The 16,088-nt window shown below is 55.0% G+C and overlaps 1 protein-coding gene across 2 annotated transcripts in view; it reads right to left on the bottom strand.

The window, feature by feature from the left end:
* Window positions 1-1,494: 1,494 nt before the first annotated feature.
* Window positions 1,495-16,088, bottom strand: part of CDH2 (cadherin 2) — a 136,232-nt gene continuing 121,638 nt past the window's right edge. Inside the window, exons 15-16 of one of the 2 annotated variants that reach the window (XM_084887055.1) lie at window positions 8,403-8,567; window positions 1,495-2,890 (exon numbers count right to left, since the gene is read on the bottom strand). In XM_084887055.1, the coding sequence (XP_084743181.1) occupies window positions 2,684-2,890; window positions 8,403-8,567 (372 nt within the window). In that variant the 3' untranslated portion in view covers window positions 1,495-2,683. Of the gene's footprint in view, window positions 2,891-8,402; window positions 8,568-14,188; window positions 15,919-16,088 lie in introns of those variants that run through there. The other variant, XM_084887056.1, reaches the window with a different exon arrangement.

Raw genomic sequence — 16,088 nt, 5'->3', positions numbered from 1 at the left:
TATACGGTATAATAAAGATCATGAAGCAAACAAAGATACAGGGAGAATTCCTTCATCTCTTAAAACTCACTAATCACAGTGACATACAGAAACCATTTCACAAAAGTTAGTAAGATCATTTCCATTTTCTTCCTCTATGACTCCATCAGGCTACTACTATACTGTACACCTTATATTTTCTTAGCAAGTAGATCTTAAGTGTTATCACCACACAACCACACACACACATACACAACTACACCCAAACAGCCACGCAAAGGTAACTATGTGAGGTGATGGACGCCTTAACTTGTGTGGAAATTATTTTATAATGTACACATACATCAGATCAGTGTTTCCCAACCTTCTCTCATGATGAGAATCACCTGGTGGAGTTGTTAAAACACAGATTCCTGAATCCCAACTAAGAAGTGCTAAACTAGAATTTTTGGGAACATATAGGTAAAATTGTATACTTAACTAGTGCTCTAAGACAGATTTTATATACAGAGCACTAAGTTAGGTATGCAATTTTACCTATATGTTCTCAAAAATTCTAGTTTAGCACTTCTTAGTTGGGATTCAGGAATCTGTGTTTTAACAACTCCACCAGGTGATTCTCATCATGAGAGAAGGTTGGGAAACACTGCATCAGATCATCACATTGCACACACATACATACTACACACACACACACACACACACACACACACGATTTTATTTATCAGCTAGAGGCCTGGTGCAGAGATTCATGCACTAGGCCTTCCTTCCTTGGCTATGGCACTGGTTTTCCTTCCTCACCTGGGACCCAGGCCTTCTCTCTGGCCGCAGTGGAGAAGCCAAGCCCCTCAGTCTTCAGTCTTCACTTGGGTCGGAGCCTTTGGTCTTCGCTCCATGTCTGCATATGCAAATTAACCTTTCTTTGTTGGGTTAATTTGCATACTCACTCCTGATTGGCTGATGGGCGTGGCAGAGGTACAGTCAATTTGCATATTTCTCTTTTATTAACGTAGATCATAGCTCAATAAAGCTGGGGGGAAAATTGTCTCGTCAACCAATGGAAGTAGATCAAACCCACGTACATTTTACTACATACATAAACAATGGCCTTGGGATCTGCTAAGAAATCTAGTGTCCAGGCCAGTCCGCCCCTTTGAACTGCGGACTTCCTGCTGCGGTGGCGGGAGGAGAAAGCCGTCAGCACACGCGGAGCAGAAGGGAACCGGAGCACAGGTGACGGGAGGGGCGGCACCAGGTGCTGCGGGTAAGGATGGGTGTGTGGCCCGCGGGCCGCCCGCTCCTGCCTCCCTTCGTGCCCGTCTCTGTGGGAACGGGAAGATCCACAGGTCCTCTCTGCTGCTCCAGGGCCTGGCTGCCTGCCAAGGGCTCCAGGGTGAAAAGCGCAAAAGCAAATCCCACCTCTGTGCTGCTGTTCTCACCGCAACGCCGGGACCTGGGGTTTCTGCACCCTTCACAGCAGCTCAAGCGGGAAAAAAGCTCAAACCAGGCACCAGATCCAAAATTAGCATTTTATTCAGAACGCTGGGGTGTTCGTGTATATTCCGGTACACAATACAGAGGCAAAGCTGTTGTCAGAAGTCTCTCCAGTTTAAAAGCTTTTTCCCCCCATTTTTTTTTTCTTCTTAAAAACACACACTTAGCAGTGCCGGCCGCACCAGTCCACCCCTTTCCTTTCCTCTTCTTCTTTTTTTTGTTTTGTTTTTGGTACAAATTATGTAAAACATTTGTGCTAAGAACTTTTCTCCCTCCCCAAACAAAAACAAAAAAAATTTAAAAAAAAATTAAAAAATTAAAAATTGAGTATCCTAACTACAGCTCAACAATCGAATCAAATGTCACTTGGCTTGTAAATACTTTACCATAACAAAAGATATAAACATGCAAAAAACCTGAATCCTTTGTCCAAATAATACATACACACGTGTCCTGCAGTTTCTCCACTTCTCCATAGACTATGCCGATAAAACATTATGTACACATACCATTTGTACAGTGAAGTGAAAAAAAACAAACAAACAGCCAATTAAAAAAAAAGAAGAAAGTGTACACGGATTAAGACCAAATGTGCCTAACATCCTAGTTTATGAAAAAATCCAAATTCCGCTACAAACGGGTGAGATGAAAACTCCCTTTCTTCGCAACCAGCTGCATACGTTTTAAGATTTTAGTGGAAAAAAGAAAATCTAAAGTCTAAAACTAGAAGTAATGTACATTTTTTTTCCAATCTCACGGCCTCCCCCCGCCCCCCAGAGTGTAAAAACGGCTCCATGAGTGTTCTGTATGTTTGCGTGTTTTCCTCGGGATCCCAATCAAAGCGAATGCGATGGAACCAAAGCGTGTTGAAGCGCGTGTCCCGGTCTAGCTCCCCTGCTCCCCCACAAAACAGTCTGTCCCTACGTCCCGTGTCAGAAATCGGCACCATTAAAGCCTCCAACAGAAAACTAATTCCAATCTGAAAAAGGTACAAAAAGGCACGTAAAATCCCAGTGCTTCTGTACTGCAAAATTCAAGTGTGACCGAGCTCAGAGTGCCCGGCGGCGGCGGCGGCGTCCTCCGGGCCCGCCTGGTGGGCAGCCCGTGCCCACGCCCCGGCCGGCCGGCGCGGGCCGGGCGCACGTCCAAGCCCAGCTCCGGGCGCGAGGGGCACAGCGCGGACGGCGGCCCGCCGCTCCCCGGGCCGCGGTCAGTCGTCGCCGCCGCCGTACATGTCCGCCAGCTTCTTGAAGCGCGGCCCCCAGTCGTTCAGGTAGTCGTAGTCCTGCTCGCCGCCGCTGCTGGACGAGTTGAGCGAGCTCAGCGAGCCGGCCGTGGAGCCGCTGCCCTCGTAGTCGAACACCAGGAGCGAGTCGTAGGGCGGCGCCGTGGGGTCGTTGTCCGCCGCCTTCAGGCCCTGCGGTGGGGAGGACGAGGAGGAGGGGGGACAAGGAGAGGGTTACCGTTACCACCATTACCGCGGGACAGCCCCAGGCAGGGCCCCGGGCTCCGTCGGGCCCAGCGCTGGGCGGCCGGTGTCCACGGGCAGACCACAGCCTTTCCAGCCTGGAGCCCGGGGTTACCGCCCTGTCTCAGGAGTAAGCACGCTAAGCGAAAGGAGCCAGGCAGAGGAGGAGGAGGAGGGTCCCAGATGGCACTCAGTTGTTGAATCCAAGGAACAAAGAAAGACGATGAACAAAACAGATCCAGAGACAAAGAACCATGGAACAGACTGTGGAGCCTCAGAGGGAAGGATGGGTGGGTGGGAAGAGATCAACCAAAGCACTTGCATGCATCACCCGTGGACACAGGCAGCAGGGTGATGGAGGCCTAGGTGGGGGGGGGGGGGGGGCGCAGGCTAGAGTCAATGGGAGAGAAAAAAAGCATCTGTATGACTTTCCACAACAGAGATAAATTTTAAAAAATTAGACAAAACTAACTTCTGTCTTTCTTCTATAAAGCAAGAACCCCTAGGGCAGTGGTCTGCAAACTCCTTAGTCAACAGAGCCAAATATCAACAGCACAACGACTAAGTTTCTCTTGAGAGCCAGATTTTTTTAACTTAAACTTCTTCTAATGCCACTTCTTCAACACAGACTCGCCCAGGCCGTGGTATTCTGTGGAAGAGCCACCCTCAAGGGGCCCAAGAGCCGCATGAGGCTCATGAGCCGCTGTTTGCCGACCACGGCCTTAGGGAGCCAGGCCAGCGAAGCCAAGATGTACACTGGGATGTGTGTGGCTGGAGAAAGCGCAGGCCACAGGCCTCAGGGTGCTGCCAAAAAGGAAACAACAAGGAAAAACAACACCCAGAACTAGGCGCTCCAGGGGGAAGTGGCTGGCAGATGACCTGAACTCGGAAGGACATCAAAGGAAGAGTGAAGCCGAGGCCCTCTGGCTTATAACCTAAGGTAACTCACGCTTGAAGCCACGTGCGATCTTACCCAGCAGGCAGTGGGAGACTGACTGATAAACTGGGATCAGGTATCCCTCTCTTTTAAGGGCACAGTGACTACAGCCCATACAAAACAAGTTGAGATGGCACTTTCTTCGTCGTATTTATAGAATAAACCACATGGTCAGTCTGTGAAGGCCGGGAACCACAGGCTATAATTTTTCTCCAAATTCATGGCTTCTTTCCTCAGTGACTCGGGAAGCTTTCCCGCAGGCAGAGCCCCCGCCCAGACCACAGGGCCCTCCCCATCGACCGCAGGCTGGGCTGGGGCTGGACTGGCCAGTGAATGGAAGCAGCTGTGCAGATGAGATTCTGTGTGTTTTACATTCTCACTGGAGGGTTTATTTCCATTTTTTTTTTTTTTTTTTTTTTTTTAAGGAGAGATAGAGGGGGAAAGGGGAGGGGAGAGAAACATCAGTGTGATAGAGACATTAATCTGTTGCCTTCGCATGCACCCCAGCCTTTCCAACCCACAACCCTTCGGTGCACTGGACGGCACTCCAACCCACTGAGCCGCCCTGGCCTGGGATGCTCTCCAGAGTTCCAGCGGCCACATCTCCGCTGGCTCCTCTCCCTGCTCCTCAGCCGGAGGAGGGCCCCCGAGGGCAGTTCCCCTCCGGCCTCCTCAGAGGCAGGAGACCCAGGGCCTGGGCCACTGCAGGCCCAGTTACCCTGTGACTGAGAAAGGCTTTGTTATTCTAAGTCAACTCTTTAAGCTGTTTGCTGCTGCAGCCTTAGAGAGCAGAGGCCAAAAAAGGCACCTTTATTTATTTATTTTTGTGACACTAATTTATTCAAATCAAGGCACATTGCTTCTTTTTAAATATATTTGTATTGATTTCAGAGAGGCAGGGAGAAGGAGAGAGGGATAGAAACATGGATGAGAGAAACTCATTGACCGGCTGCCTCCTGCACGCCCTACACTGAGCATCGAGCCCCCAATCCCAAGGCAGGTGCCCTGACCGGGAACCGAACCCCGACCTGGCTCCTAGGTGGATGCTCAGCCCCGGAGCCATCGGCTGGCTGAACTACCCATTTCCACAGTCCCTGGCGCCTCTGTGAGAGGAGAGCTGAGGCGGCCTGAGGCCTTGCTGAGCAGGTATCTGCAGGCTCTGATCCTGTGCGGGTGCCCTCACAGGGACCAGCCACACCCTCCGTCCTCCATGAAGGAGCTGCGGGAGGGAGGCCCGCGGCCTCCTGTCTCTGCCGCTGCCTCGGTTCAGGCCCCATCACCTCCTCGCCGGGGACAGCACGAGCCTCTCTCACAGTCTCCTGCTCCCCGGAGGGTCCCCGCTCCCCCTGGCTCCCTCTCCTGTGTTACTGGGTGTCCCTCTCCCCGCCCAATCCTCTGATTGCTCTCCAACACCCAGTTACCAAGGACAGGAGCGTCTCCCTGGGGACACGCCAGATGATTTTTAATCAGAGCAGGAGCCCTTACAGTAATCCGCTCTAATAAAAAATTAAGTCAAAACTGATTAAACAGGTTAAGCAGCCAGGAGAGTTTGCAGACCTGGGGAAAACTGAAGTCCTTCCTTAAAGGCCTGATGTCGGGGGACCCGGAGGGGACGGTCTCAGAGGGTCACCCCCTTGTCTGCCTTGGGGGTGCTTCCTTCCTGCACCCACTGCTGATTTCACCCCCAAACCCTCTCCTTGCCTGTCCCCGCCCCGGGCTCCTGTCCTCCAGGCAGCGGGCTTGTTCTTCTTGAATCCCTTTGTTCGAAATATTTTTTCACCTGATCAACACTCACCCACCCACCCACCCATTCCCCTGTCCATCCTGTGAGGCCTGTTAAAATGCCACTTCTACCCAAACCGGTTTGGTCCAGTGGATAGAGCTTCTGCCTGCGGACTGAAAAGTTCCAGGTTCAATTCTGGTCAAGGGCATGTACCTTGGTTGCGGGCACATCCCAAGTGGGGGGTGTGCAGGAGGCAGCTGATGGATGATTCTCTCTCATTGATGTTTCTAACTCTCTATCCCTCTCTCTTCCTCTCTGTAAAAAATCAATGAAATATATTAAAATGCCACTTCTGCACGGCTGTCCCCCCGCGGTGCCTGGGAGTCATTGCCGGGGTCTCTGTGGTCCCCCAGCTTCTCCTGCCAGGTGCCAGCTGTACTCGATGGCACTCCTCCTCGCAGGGGCTGTCTATTCCTCCCAAGGCCGGCGCCCAGACTGGCGTCCAGCAAGGCGTGAGGAGGGCACTCAGGCCGCTGTCCTGGCTTATTTGTGGCATCTCAGCGCCCTGTGCACATTTACACTCGCCCCTCGCGGCAGAAGCGAGCACCGGCGTGTACACACATGGCACTGAGGGTGCAGCACGCTCACCAGACAGCGGGAATCTGTCCTCAGCCACACCGGCATCGCCGAGGCCCTTCCTGGGAACTTCATTTTACTCAAAAGCGCTTTTTTAAAAAAGAGGAGGTTTCTGTGTGTCCTATTTATAACTAGAAGACAGCAGGAAGGTAATTTGCAATAATAATGACATAATACTGATAATCATTAAAATGCTTTCTTATTTGACAGGCACAGAGCCAGCACTTTCACGTGGATCAGCTCGCGTAAGCCTCGCAGCCGTCACAGAGGGAAGTGCTATCCTTATCCTCGGTTATAGGAAGCAGACCGGATGCCCAACTGGTGACACCAAGGATCGCGACCTCGTACAAGGTCACGGAGCTATCTGGCGAGGCCGCTGGATTTGAACCCAAACGCCCCACCCCGGTAAGAGCAGGCAGAGGCATTTTAAAGAGAACGGACGGCATTTAATCCGTAGGCACAAAAGCCAGGTTTTCAATTTCCATAGCTTTAAGCACGTTATTCCAAAGCACCTTCCCTACATTTTTAAATGATAACAATCAAATGTCGGTCTTTTAACGGAAGGACGCCTTGGTTTTTGTGCTTCTGAGATAAAGGAGCAGACGGGATTAGTGAAATTACTGGAGGTGCGCTAATACCTACTGCTGAGCCGAGATGGAATAAATGTGCTTCCACTTCTCAGCCTCTGAAGGTCACGTTTAAAAACCTCAACACAGAACGAAAGGCTGTAGCTGGAATTAAAAATCGTGTGATTTGTTTTCAAAATTCATTATTATATAAACAAACAAACCAACAAACTGTAAAACGTCATCCCGAGCTTACCTGTCCCTCACATCTATAAAACACCCCAATTCTAATCGCCGCTGAATTATTCCTCCTTTGGGCCCCTGGGTGCTATCTGAGTCAAATAAGACTCAGGACAGAGTCAAATAAGAGAGCGCTGTTGCCCTTTGAAATGCATTTACCCATGTGCTCCAGCTCCTCCTGGCTACCCTCAGCCAGGCACAGCCGCGGCCTGGGTTTACCTCTGTCCTCGTCTTGGACATACTGAGCGGGACCATCTGGCTGCAGACCCAGTCCTGCCGAATACTCACCGTCAGTATCAATAGGCACCGCTCCTACACTCCTAACCAACAGTCAAAAGAAAGACTGCGGCCCGACCACAGACATGATCAGATGAAGCGGCACTCGTCACGTTCGTTCAAAACTGGAGCGAGACGTGTCGCAGACCTCCGGGCCAGTAATGACGTACGAGAGTGCCGGGCGGTGCTGACAGTGGAAATCATATCCCTTACGTTCAGCAGAGAATTAACTGCCTTTTCCAGGTGCTTAAAACTCCTCAACCAGACAAGCAGTTAAAGCACCTCCGTAGCATTTAACTCTGCTGCTCTTCCTGCTGGTCTGGTCTGACGGCGCTCTCTGGTCACGGGGGCCCTGGATTCTCACCGTTCGTGGGTTTGGAGGGTGCAAAGCGAGGGAAATGAAAGTGAGCTATTCTGACCTTCATCAGTGCTGACGGATGGAATTAGAACACGCCTTTTCATATTGTTAGTCTATGGACTGCTTATAATCTCAGGAAATAGCCTATACCAGCGGTCGGCAAACTCATTAGCCAACCGAGCCAAATACCCACAGTACGACGATCGACATTTCTTTTGAGAGCCAGAAACTGACTTCTGCGCATGGACCATGAAGTTTCAATCACGCTGTACGTGCACGTACACACACGTGGTATTTTGTGGAAGAGCCACACTCAAGGGGCCAAAGAGCCGCATGTGGCTCTCGAGCCGCGGTTTGCAGACCACTGGCCTATCCTGATAATATACAGGGTGTTCCCCCAAAATGTACACGCTGTGACAGCAGAGCGCCCTGGTTTGAAAAGGGAGTGTGTATTAATCGGCAGGGTCCTGTCATTACTCGGGTGTGCTCACAGAGGTTACTGGAGCTCCCTGCGAATGCCGGCCTACACAAAGGCAGGATGCACTGACAGACCCCGCTTGGGCCCATCAAGCACCTCCATGTGGGTCATGCTCACCCAGACAGACACCCTGAAGGGGGACACGTGCGAGGACACCACTGCGCTCCGGCCCTGGGGTCTCCCCGGAACCAGCTGGGAGCGGCAGACGGAGGCGCGGAGGGAGGGACGCGGAGGGAGGGACGCGTACCTCGTTGATGAAGTCCCCGATGTCGCCGGGGTGCGGGGCCGCGGAGCGCACGGGGTACTGGGGCTCGGCGTGGATGGGCCGCTCGTCCAGCCGGCGGATGCCCACGGGCTTGGCGGCGTCGGGCTCCACGGTGTCCGGCTGCTGCAGCTGGCTCAGGTCGTAGTCCTGCGGAGACGGGCCGGCGGGCAGGGGCGTGAGCGCGGGGCCACGGCGGCGGCCTGGCCACGGAGACGCTCTGGCCATGAGGTCTCTCCCCCTCGCTCTGCCTCCGGTTTCTCACCCCACGGCCTGTGCTCCATCCGCCCCCTACGGCTCCTCCTCTGTTCCCGAGGGGTGAGGGTGGTGACAGGAGGCCCCACTGGTGACAAACGCACGGGGAAACACAGCGGCACCAAAGCAGCAGAGGTGACGACAGGACCCACTGCCCTCCCACAGGGCACCTTCCCAACTGCGTGCTTTACGTGGGAGGAATTTCTCAAAACGACAGACACAGGAAGGTCACTGCGGCCTTCTCCCTGTCCCCCGATCGCCCTAGGCGCAGGAGTTCCCCTAAAGCTCCCCCATGGAGGACCCCCTCTGGGACCGGGAGGAGGGAGGACAAGCTGGGCGCCAGGGGAATTCAGAGCCCGGCCTTCCTCCTGCTTCTCCCATTCATTCGCCTTCCTTGTCAGCTCCCACTGCCCAGCCCCGCCTGTCTGGCAGCTTCCCGCCCTGGCCACGTCCTGGGTTTTGTTCTCCGGGGAAGGCTCCCGGGTGTGTGCAAAGAGGTCACACATGCGGACCCTCTGGGGTGGAGGAAAGCCTGTTTCTCCATTAGGACGTTTATAAAACTTTGTTTTAAACCGATGCAGGCATGTTTCCCTTTCCCCCAGTGGAGGTACGAGGCCATGCTGGTCTCAGCGCCACGCTTTACCTCCGTCCGTCACAGTGCGGAGTCCACAGGCTCCCTCTGACCCGCTTCCTGGCTTCCTAAGCCCGGCGTTCACATCGTTAAACTCCAACCACCATATCACGGACGCCTGCGCCCCGGAGTCTGTGTGTGGCCCGCAGCCCTCGCTGCATGGCTCGTCACCGACAGGGGACGAGGTCTGCCACCCTCTGGCCCCCGTGGGCTCTCAGAAAGTGGCCTGACCCCTGACCCCCTGACCTGGGCCCGCCCAGCTGGTGGGGAAGGTCTGGGCAGGCCTGGCCCTCAGCACCTGTCCAGCTTCCACACCACCAGCGGGGCCCGGTATACTGTGGGATGCACCAGACTCTCAGGTGCCGGCAGACGCTCTGCGGATGGAACACCCCCAGATTCCAGCGACAGGAGGCGCCACACCCCAGCTTAGCGGAAAACCCCCCGTTCAATGCTGGTATTCGCAGTTCTGATGCCTCCAGCACACAGCTTCCTCTCTGTCTGAACCAGGTGAACCGCTGGCAGCTCTGACAGCAGCTTTGATCTATTCAAGGCTCGGGATGGTCTAGGCCAATGGTCGGCAAACTGTGGCTCGTGAGCCACAGGCGGCTCTTTGGCCCCTTGTGTGTGGCTCTTCCACAAAATACCATGGCCTGGGCGAGTCTATTTTGAAGAAGTGGCGTTAGAAGGAGTTTAAGTTTAAAAAATTTGGCTCTCAGAAGAAATTTCAATTTTGTACTGCTGATATTTGGCTCTGTTGACTGATGAGTTTGCCGACCACGGGTCTAGGCTCTTTAAGCGTGTTTTCTCATTGGACACTCTGAGCAGCGCGGTGGACGTTCAGCTGCAGTGTCTCCATTGGAGGGTCCAGGAGGCTGAGTCTCCAGAAGCCCAAGTGGCTGGTCCTCGTCGGTCCCAGAGCCACTGAGGCTCAGAGACAGACAGACGACTCCAGGGCATCAGACCTCAAAGCCGCGACCCTCGCCCTGGGGTCCAGCCTGAGCATCCGAGAGAGGAGTTTGGAGGGAGCGGAAAGTGAGGAATGCCTGGAGTCACTCTGGGACAGAGGACGGCCACAGGCATGCAGACCCTCCGGCCGGCACCACACCCGCCCCTCCATAAGGGCCTGCTCACCAGCACCTCGTGACAAGCCCATAAAGAGGGTTTTATTAGCACCTTTAGAGGAAGAGGCAGGCGAGAGGGGTCCAGTAACTTGCCCCAGGTCACATAGCAAGTCTACGATCAGGCTGGGAACCAAAGCCAGATGTGTCCGACTTCCAAACGCTGACCTCAAACTTCCCTCTGTCGCCTGGGCCCACCGCCCTGCACAGCTGCTTCCCAGAGCCTCAGCCGAGCTCACCGAGCTAACTGAGCTAACTGAGCTAGCCGGGGAAGGAGCGGGGAGGGGCCGCCCCGGGGGAGAGCACAGGCGACAGGGGAGGGGTGGCAGGTGCATGGAGCAGGACAGGGCGGCTGGCACGTGAACTTGATAGCTGGCAAACCGGCTTGGGCTTTGCACCCTGAGCCGTATATGGGCCGGGAGGAAGGAGAACCCACAGCAGGAAGCTGGGAGCTGGGTTAAAACATGCTTCTCTACGACGAGAAAGGTCATCTCACTCATTTGTGGAACCGCATGAACCTCATGAACTGATGGACAAAAACAGACCCAGAGCCACAGAAGCGTGGACAGACTGCGGAACCTCAGAGGGAAGGCTGGGGAGGGTGGGTGCGAAGAGATCCACCAGCGAACTTGTCTACACACAGGCATACCCTGTGGACAAGGACAATGGGGTGGTGAGGCCCGGAGGGGGGGAGAGGAGGAGCAAGAGGGGGAGGGGGAGGAACCAGAGCGGGCTGGAAGAGGTTAATGGGGGGAAATGGAGACCTACGTAAAACTTTCAACAGTAAAGATATTTTTTTAAATATATTTTATTGATTTTCCACAGAGAAGAAGGGAGGAGAGAGAAACATCGATGAGAGAGAAACTTAGATCAGCTGCCTCCTGCACACCCCCCACTGGGGATGTGCCTGCAACCAAGGTACATGCCCTTGACTAGAATCGAACCTGGGACCTTTCAGTCTGCAGGATGACACGCCATCCACTGAGCCAAACCGGTTAGGGCAATATAAATATTTTTTTTAAATAAAATAAAGTTTCTGTAATGGTTTCTACTGGTCTATGGCAAATACGGATCTAAAAGTCCGTGGCTGGCGGGAGCGGGCTGTGTGCTCAGGGTTCGGAAGTGGGCACGCTGTCCACATGAGGGTGCTGGGGGCAGAGGTCCTGACCCCAGGCTCCCGTTTTAAGCCCTTTGATAAGGGACAAACCCTCTAAATTATACGTCTTTACCAGCCTGTGCCGCTCTCCTCACACAAATTACAACGTGTAGGATGAGAATTATAAAGAGAATTACAGAGACTTCAGACCATGCTCAAGGTCACTGGGTGCCTGGCCTTCATTCTGAAGATTATAGAGAAGAAACAACCCAACAAGAAGTCTTCAGTTGGCTCCTAAGACTCTGGAGAAAAAGCAGAGCCGGAAAATCCTCACGTTTGTCCACCTTTAGGATGTGAACTTCCCAAAGAGATGGGACTTCACGTGACGGCTGAGGACATTGTTTTTCCTGAGGTTCGGAGCACGTGCCATTTGGCAACGACCCCTGGGAATAGGCCTGGGATAGAGTTTTTCAAAGATGAACGCTGCCAGTGGCGAAAAACACGTTTCCTTCCACCTCGGATTGACAGTGTCTTCAGTTGGACATGATTTGGGGAGAATTACGAGGAAATCAGCAGCTAAAGCTCTGGTCCCCGGGTTTCTCGTTACCTCTCACTGCCCGGTGGTGATTCACGGCTGGCTCAGAAAATGGTATCACGGGTCTACCTGCAGGCACTTGGCCGTGTTAGAGAAGGTGTGGAATAGAACGCTGCCCCGGCAGAAACAAATTCCGGAATCCCTGGCCCCACTGTGGGCAGGCTGCACGGTGGGCCGTGTATGGGACCGAGCAGCTAGGTGCCCGGGAAGTGGCGCCCACGCTCATGATGGCCCCACGGGGACGCGGGGTGCTGCCTGGTGCCCGATGCCCTTCCCAGCCCCGAGGAGCCAAAGCGGCAGCTGCTTTCCCACTGCCCCATGGCCTGGCAGGAGCTCCATCCACGGTCCCCGTGCCCCTCGGACCCGCCGCCCCCCACAGCCCGGCGCCAGCTGCATGGCCCGCACACAGGCCTCGGGGTCTAGCAGAACAAGGGCTTTGGAGGGATGCTCCTCCTGCAACCTGACCCTTAGCCAGAGCCAGTCCTGGGGTCCGGAGAGCCCATTTCCCAGACTCTTCCCAGCCTCCCAGAGGCACCTCAGTCCCACGTCCTCACCCCAAGTTCCCCGTTCCCAACAGAAATGGACACATCGCCCCTCAGACAAGGCCGGCCCTTCCATCTTAGCATGACCCGCTATTCCCTCTGAGAGGAAACCCAAAAATCAGGAATAAGGAAGTGGCAGTGCATGGTGGGGCACTCCTGCTTGCAGGTGGGGATGGAGAGAGGAGTAACTGGGGGCATAGTGAACAGTGTGCCCTAGCCAACAGCGCCAATGCGGACGCTGCCTCCGCCGAGGCACCGGCTGCAGCCACCGGCCGGCTTGCTCGCTCAGCAGTTTCATAAAACAGTGGTTTCCCAGGATCCAGTACGGGGAGACAGCACCGCTGTGTTCTGGTCTCTGCTGAGGAGGAGGCCGAGGGGCTCGGCTGCTCACAGGCGGGCAGGAGTCCACAGCTGGCCCCAGGCCCAGAGTGACCTTGAGTCAGGGACGGCGGGTGGGCCTCCAGGGTTTCCGGGTCTCTGCACCCCATCCCTCTGTCTGGGCACCCAGCCTGGGTTTCAGAGTTTAGCTCCAGCTGCCCAGATGGCACGCCTGGCTTTTTAAATACAATAACGTGGCCACACAGACCGCATTTCCCGATGTCAGTGCTGTGGATGTCTCCATGTGCTCCACTCTGCAAACCACCTTTCACCAGTTAGTTGGGTCTCACCTTCGCTTGCTCTCCAGCCAGGTGATTAGTGTCCTCTAACCAGCTGTGGCCCAGGGCCCAGCCCCGCGGGGCCCCCACACTGCCTGCCCCCGCTGGGCCAGCAGGACAGAAGGACGATGCCCCCTGACCCCGCCCCAGGCAGCAGAGCTCGGCCTCCCGGGCAGGCCGGCCCGGTTTGGGAACTGGACTGATGGCAGCACCAGCAGCACAGGCTGCTGGGATGATGACGAGAGACACGCAGACTCAGTGGGCCCTGGGCCGGACACAGCCGTCCGGGATGCTAGCGCCAGCGAAGGCGGCCCCGTTTCCTGAAGACACGGGCACCTCAGAGGGAAGTGACGCTGCCAGGGGCGCGCTGGTGGCATCGAGCCTCTGCAGAGGCACAAACACAGAGCTCCGGGGAGAGGGCCCGGCGCGCACGCGGGCGGGAGACCGGCCAGGGGAGCCGGCCTGCGTGCAGGAGGACAGAGTGACTGTGACAGCCTGCTCTCCTCGGGGAGTTCAAGGTCAGGACCGGGCTGGACTCAGAGCTCGGAATACAGGCTGGCGCGGGTTCCCATGGGAACACGGAGAGCAGACGCCTGATTTAGCGGGACGGCCAGAGAGGCATCTGGAGATGAACCGTGGTGGCCAGTGAGGCACAAATGCGTGAAGGGGCCGGCACAGGCAGGATGCCCAGGCGGCTCAGTGTCCTGTAGCTTTAAGATGCAGAGTGGAGGGGCGAACAGAGGAGACGCTAAGTCATCAACCCTTGCAGTCCCCAGTCCTGGGAGCCACACCCCGGTCCCTGGAACTGGGGGCTCTCCCCGTCCCCGGCCCTGGGTGCTGCCGAGGGCGCTGGCTGGGTCACGGAGGGTGTGGGGATCCCTGGACCAAAACATGAAGACGGGCCTCGGTGGTCACAGAAGAAACAGATCTGACAGGAAGAGGCGTGCCCGACAGACCGCCCCCATCCGGAAGGTGGACAGAGAGCAGCCCAGTCCCGCCCGAGGGTTTATCTCGGAGCAAAGGATACCTCAGCGGTCGGGACGAGAACGGGCGGAGGATTTATGACAATCGTTTGGCCGCTTCGTGGCCACAGACACCTTTTACCACGTGGTCTCAAGCATCTATCTGAGCGCACCAAGTCAATGAAGGAAGGAAGTCCTTCCTAAAATAACTACAGCCATCACCTTTCCTTAATTTCCTATGGGGATGGAATTGGGGCGAGAAGGACTGAGGTCATGTGACCCATCGGGTGCCCTGTCCAGACCAGCGGATGCTGAGAAATCCCGTGGTCCTTGCCTCTCAGCCTCCAGTTCTACGCAGCACCCAGTTATGCTCGGTGTCCTTCCACTTAGCACTATTTTAAAAATATATATATTTGTAATGATTTCAGAGGGGAAGGGAAAGGGAGAGAGAGAGAGAAACATCAATGATGCAGAGTCACTGATGGGCTGCCTCCTGCACGCCCCCTACTGGAGACCAAGTCCTCAACCCGGGTATGTGCTCTGAGCAGGAATCGAACTGTCTACCCTCTGGATCATAGGTCAACCCTCAACCACTGAGCCACGCTGGCTGGGTACTTATGACTATTTTCAGAGAAGCTTCCTTAAGTTGGATGTAAGTTTAGGCCGAGAAAATGACTGAGAATGACATGAAACATAAAACACCAGTATGAGATTTATGAAATAACGCGATCTACGCAGTTTTTGCTAATCTTGAACATGGCTCAGGACAGTGAAAGCCAGATTAATTAAGGAGGAAGCCAAACATGAATCTGAATATCCAAAGGCGGTTCTAAGCCAGAAACTCTGGGGCACATTCACAGAGCCACTCTAACCAGCAAGCATTCACAACAGCCTCACACACACCCAGGCTTCTGACAGACCCTAAATCCACTCCTAGACAAGAGAGGCGCCGAGTCCATGGGCCGGGCAGAGGGACACTGAGCCGGTCTGGCGTGGCCCGGCCACTGCCTCACCACCCCGCAGCCCGCCCCCATGCGCCACGGAGCACGCCCCCCCGAGGCCCAGCGAGCAAACATGCAGAGGTCTCCCTGCCCCAGAGCAGGACAGCGGGGAGGGGACAGCGTGTGCAGGGAAACTGGCTGTGAGGCACGCTCACGGGCCTGCCAGGAATGCCTACACACACACAGGGTGTCCCCCCAACGTGTACACACACTTTAACTGCCCATAGCTCAATTCTGAAAATGAGATGCATTTTAGCGAACACCGCCTTGGTAATTATTCACAGCGCGAGTACACACTTTGGGACACCCTGTGCATACCCAAACCCCGATATGAGAAACCACTACTTTTACTTAATTTCTGAATATCCGATGGAGAGAAACTGTAGATGAAAGTATTTTACTACTACAAAGATACCTAGAATTGGGTTGCAACCCAGGATCCTTAAGACAACGTCGGTGACTTTCTCACACAGGAAACACCACGCCGGACGCTCTGGAAAGAACTCAGGAGGCGGCCACACCCCCAGGGTCAGCTCCCCGGGCTGCCAGTGCGGCCACGGACACACGTCTGGTGCCGCTGTCTCTCCGCGGGCCTTCGCGTGTGTCCTGTCCTTCAGTTTACGATCTCCCACGTTCACCCCAGAGCTAGCTCCCCCGGCTGCCAGTGCGGCCACGGACACACGTCTGGTGCCGCTGTCTCTCCGCGGGCCTTCACGTGTGTCCTGTCCTTCAGTTTACGATCTCCCACGTTCACCCCAGAACTAGCTCCCCCGGCTGCCAGTGCGGCCACGGACACAGGTCTGGTGCCGCTCTCT

Source organism: Pipistrellus hanaki (genome assembly GCF_964339955.1).
Source record: "Pipistrellus hanaki genome assembly, chromosome: 6".
Classification (NCBI taxonomy): domain Eukaryota; kingdom Metazoa; phylum Chordata; class Mammalia; order Chiroptera; family Vespertilionidae; genus Pipistrellus; species Pipistrellus hanaki.
Note: the sequence above shows the minus strand (reverse complement) of the source record. Positions and strands in the feature narration are given on the sequence as shown.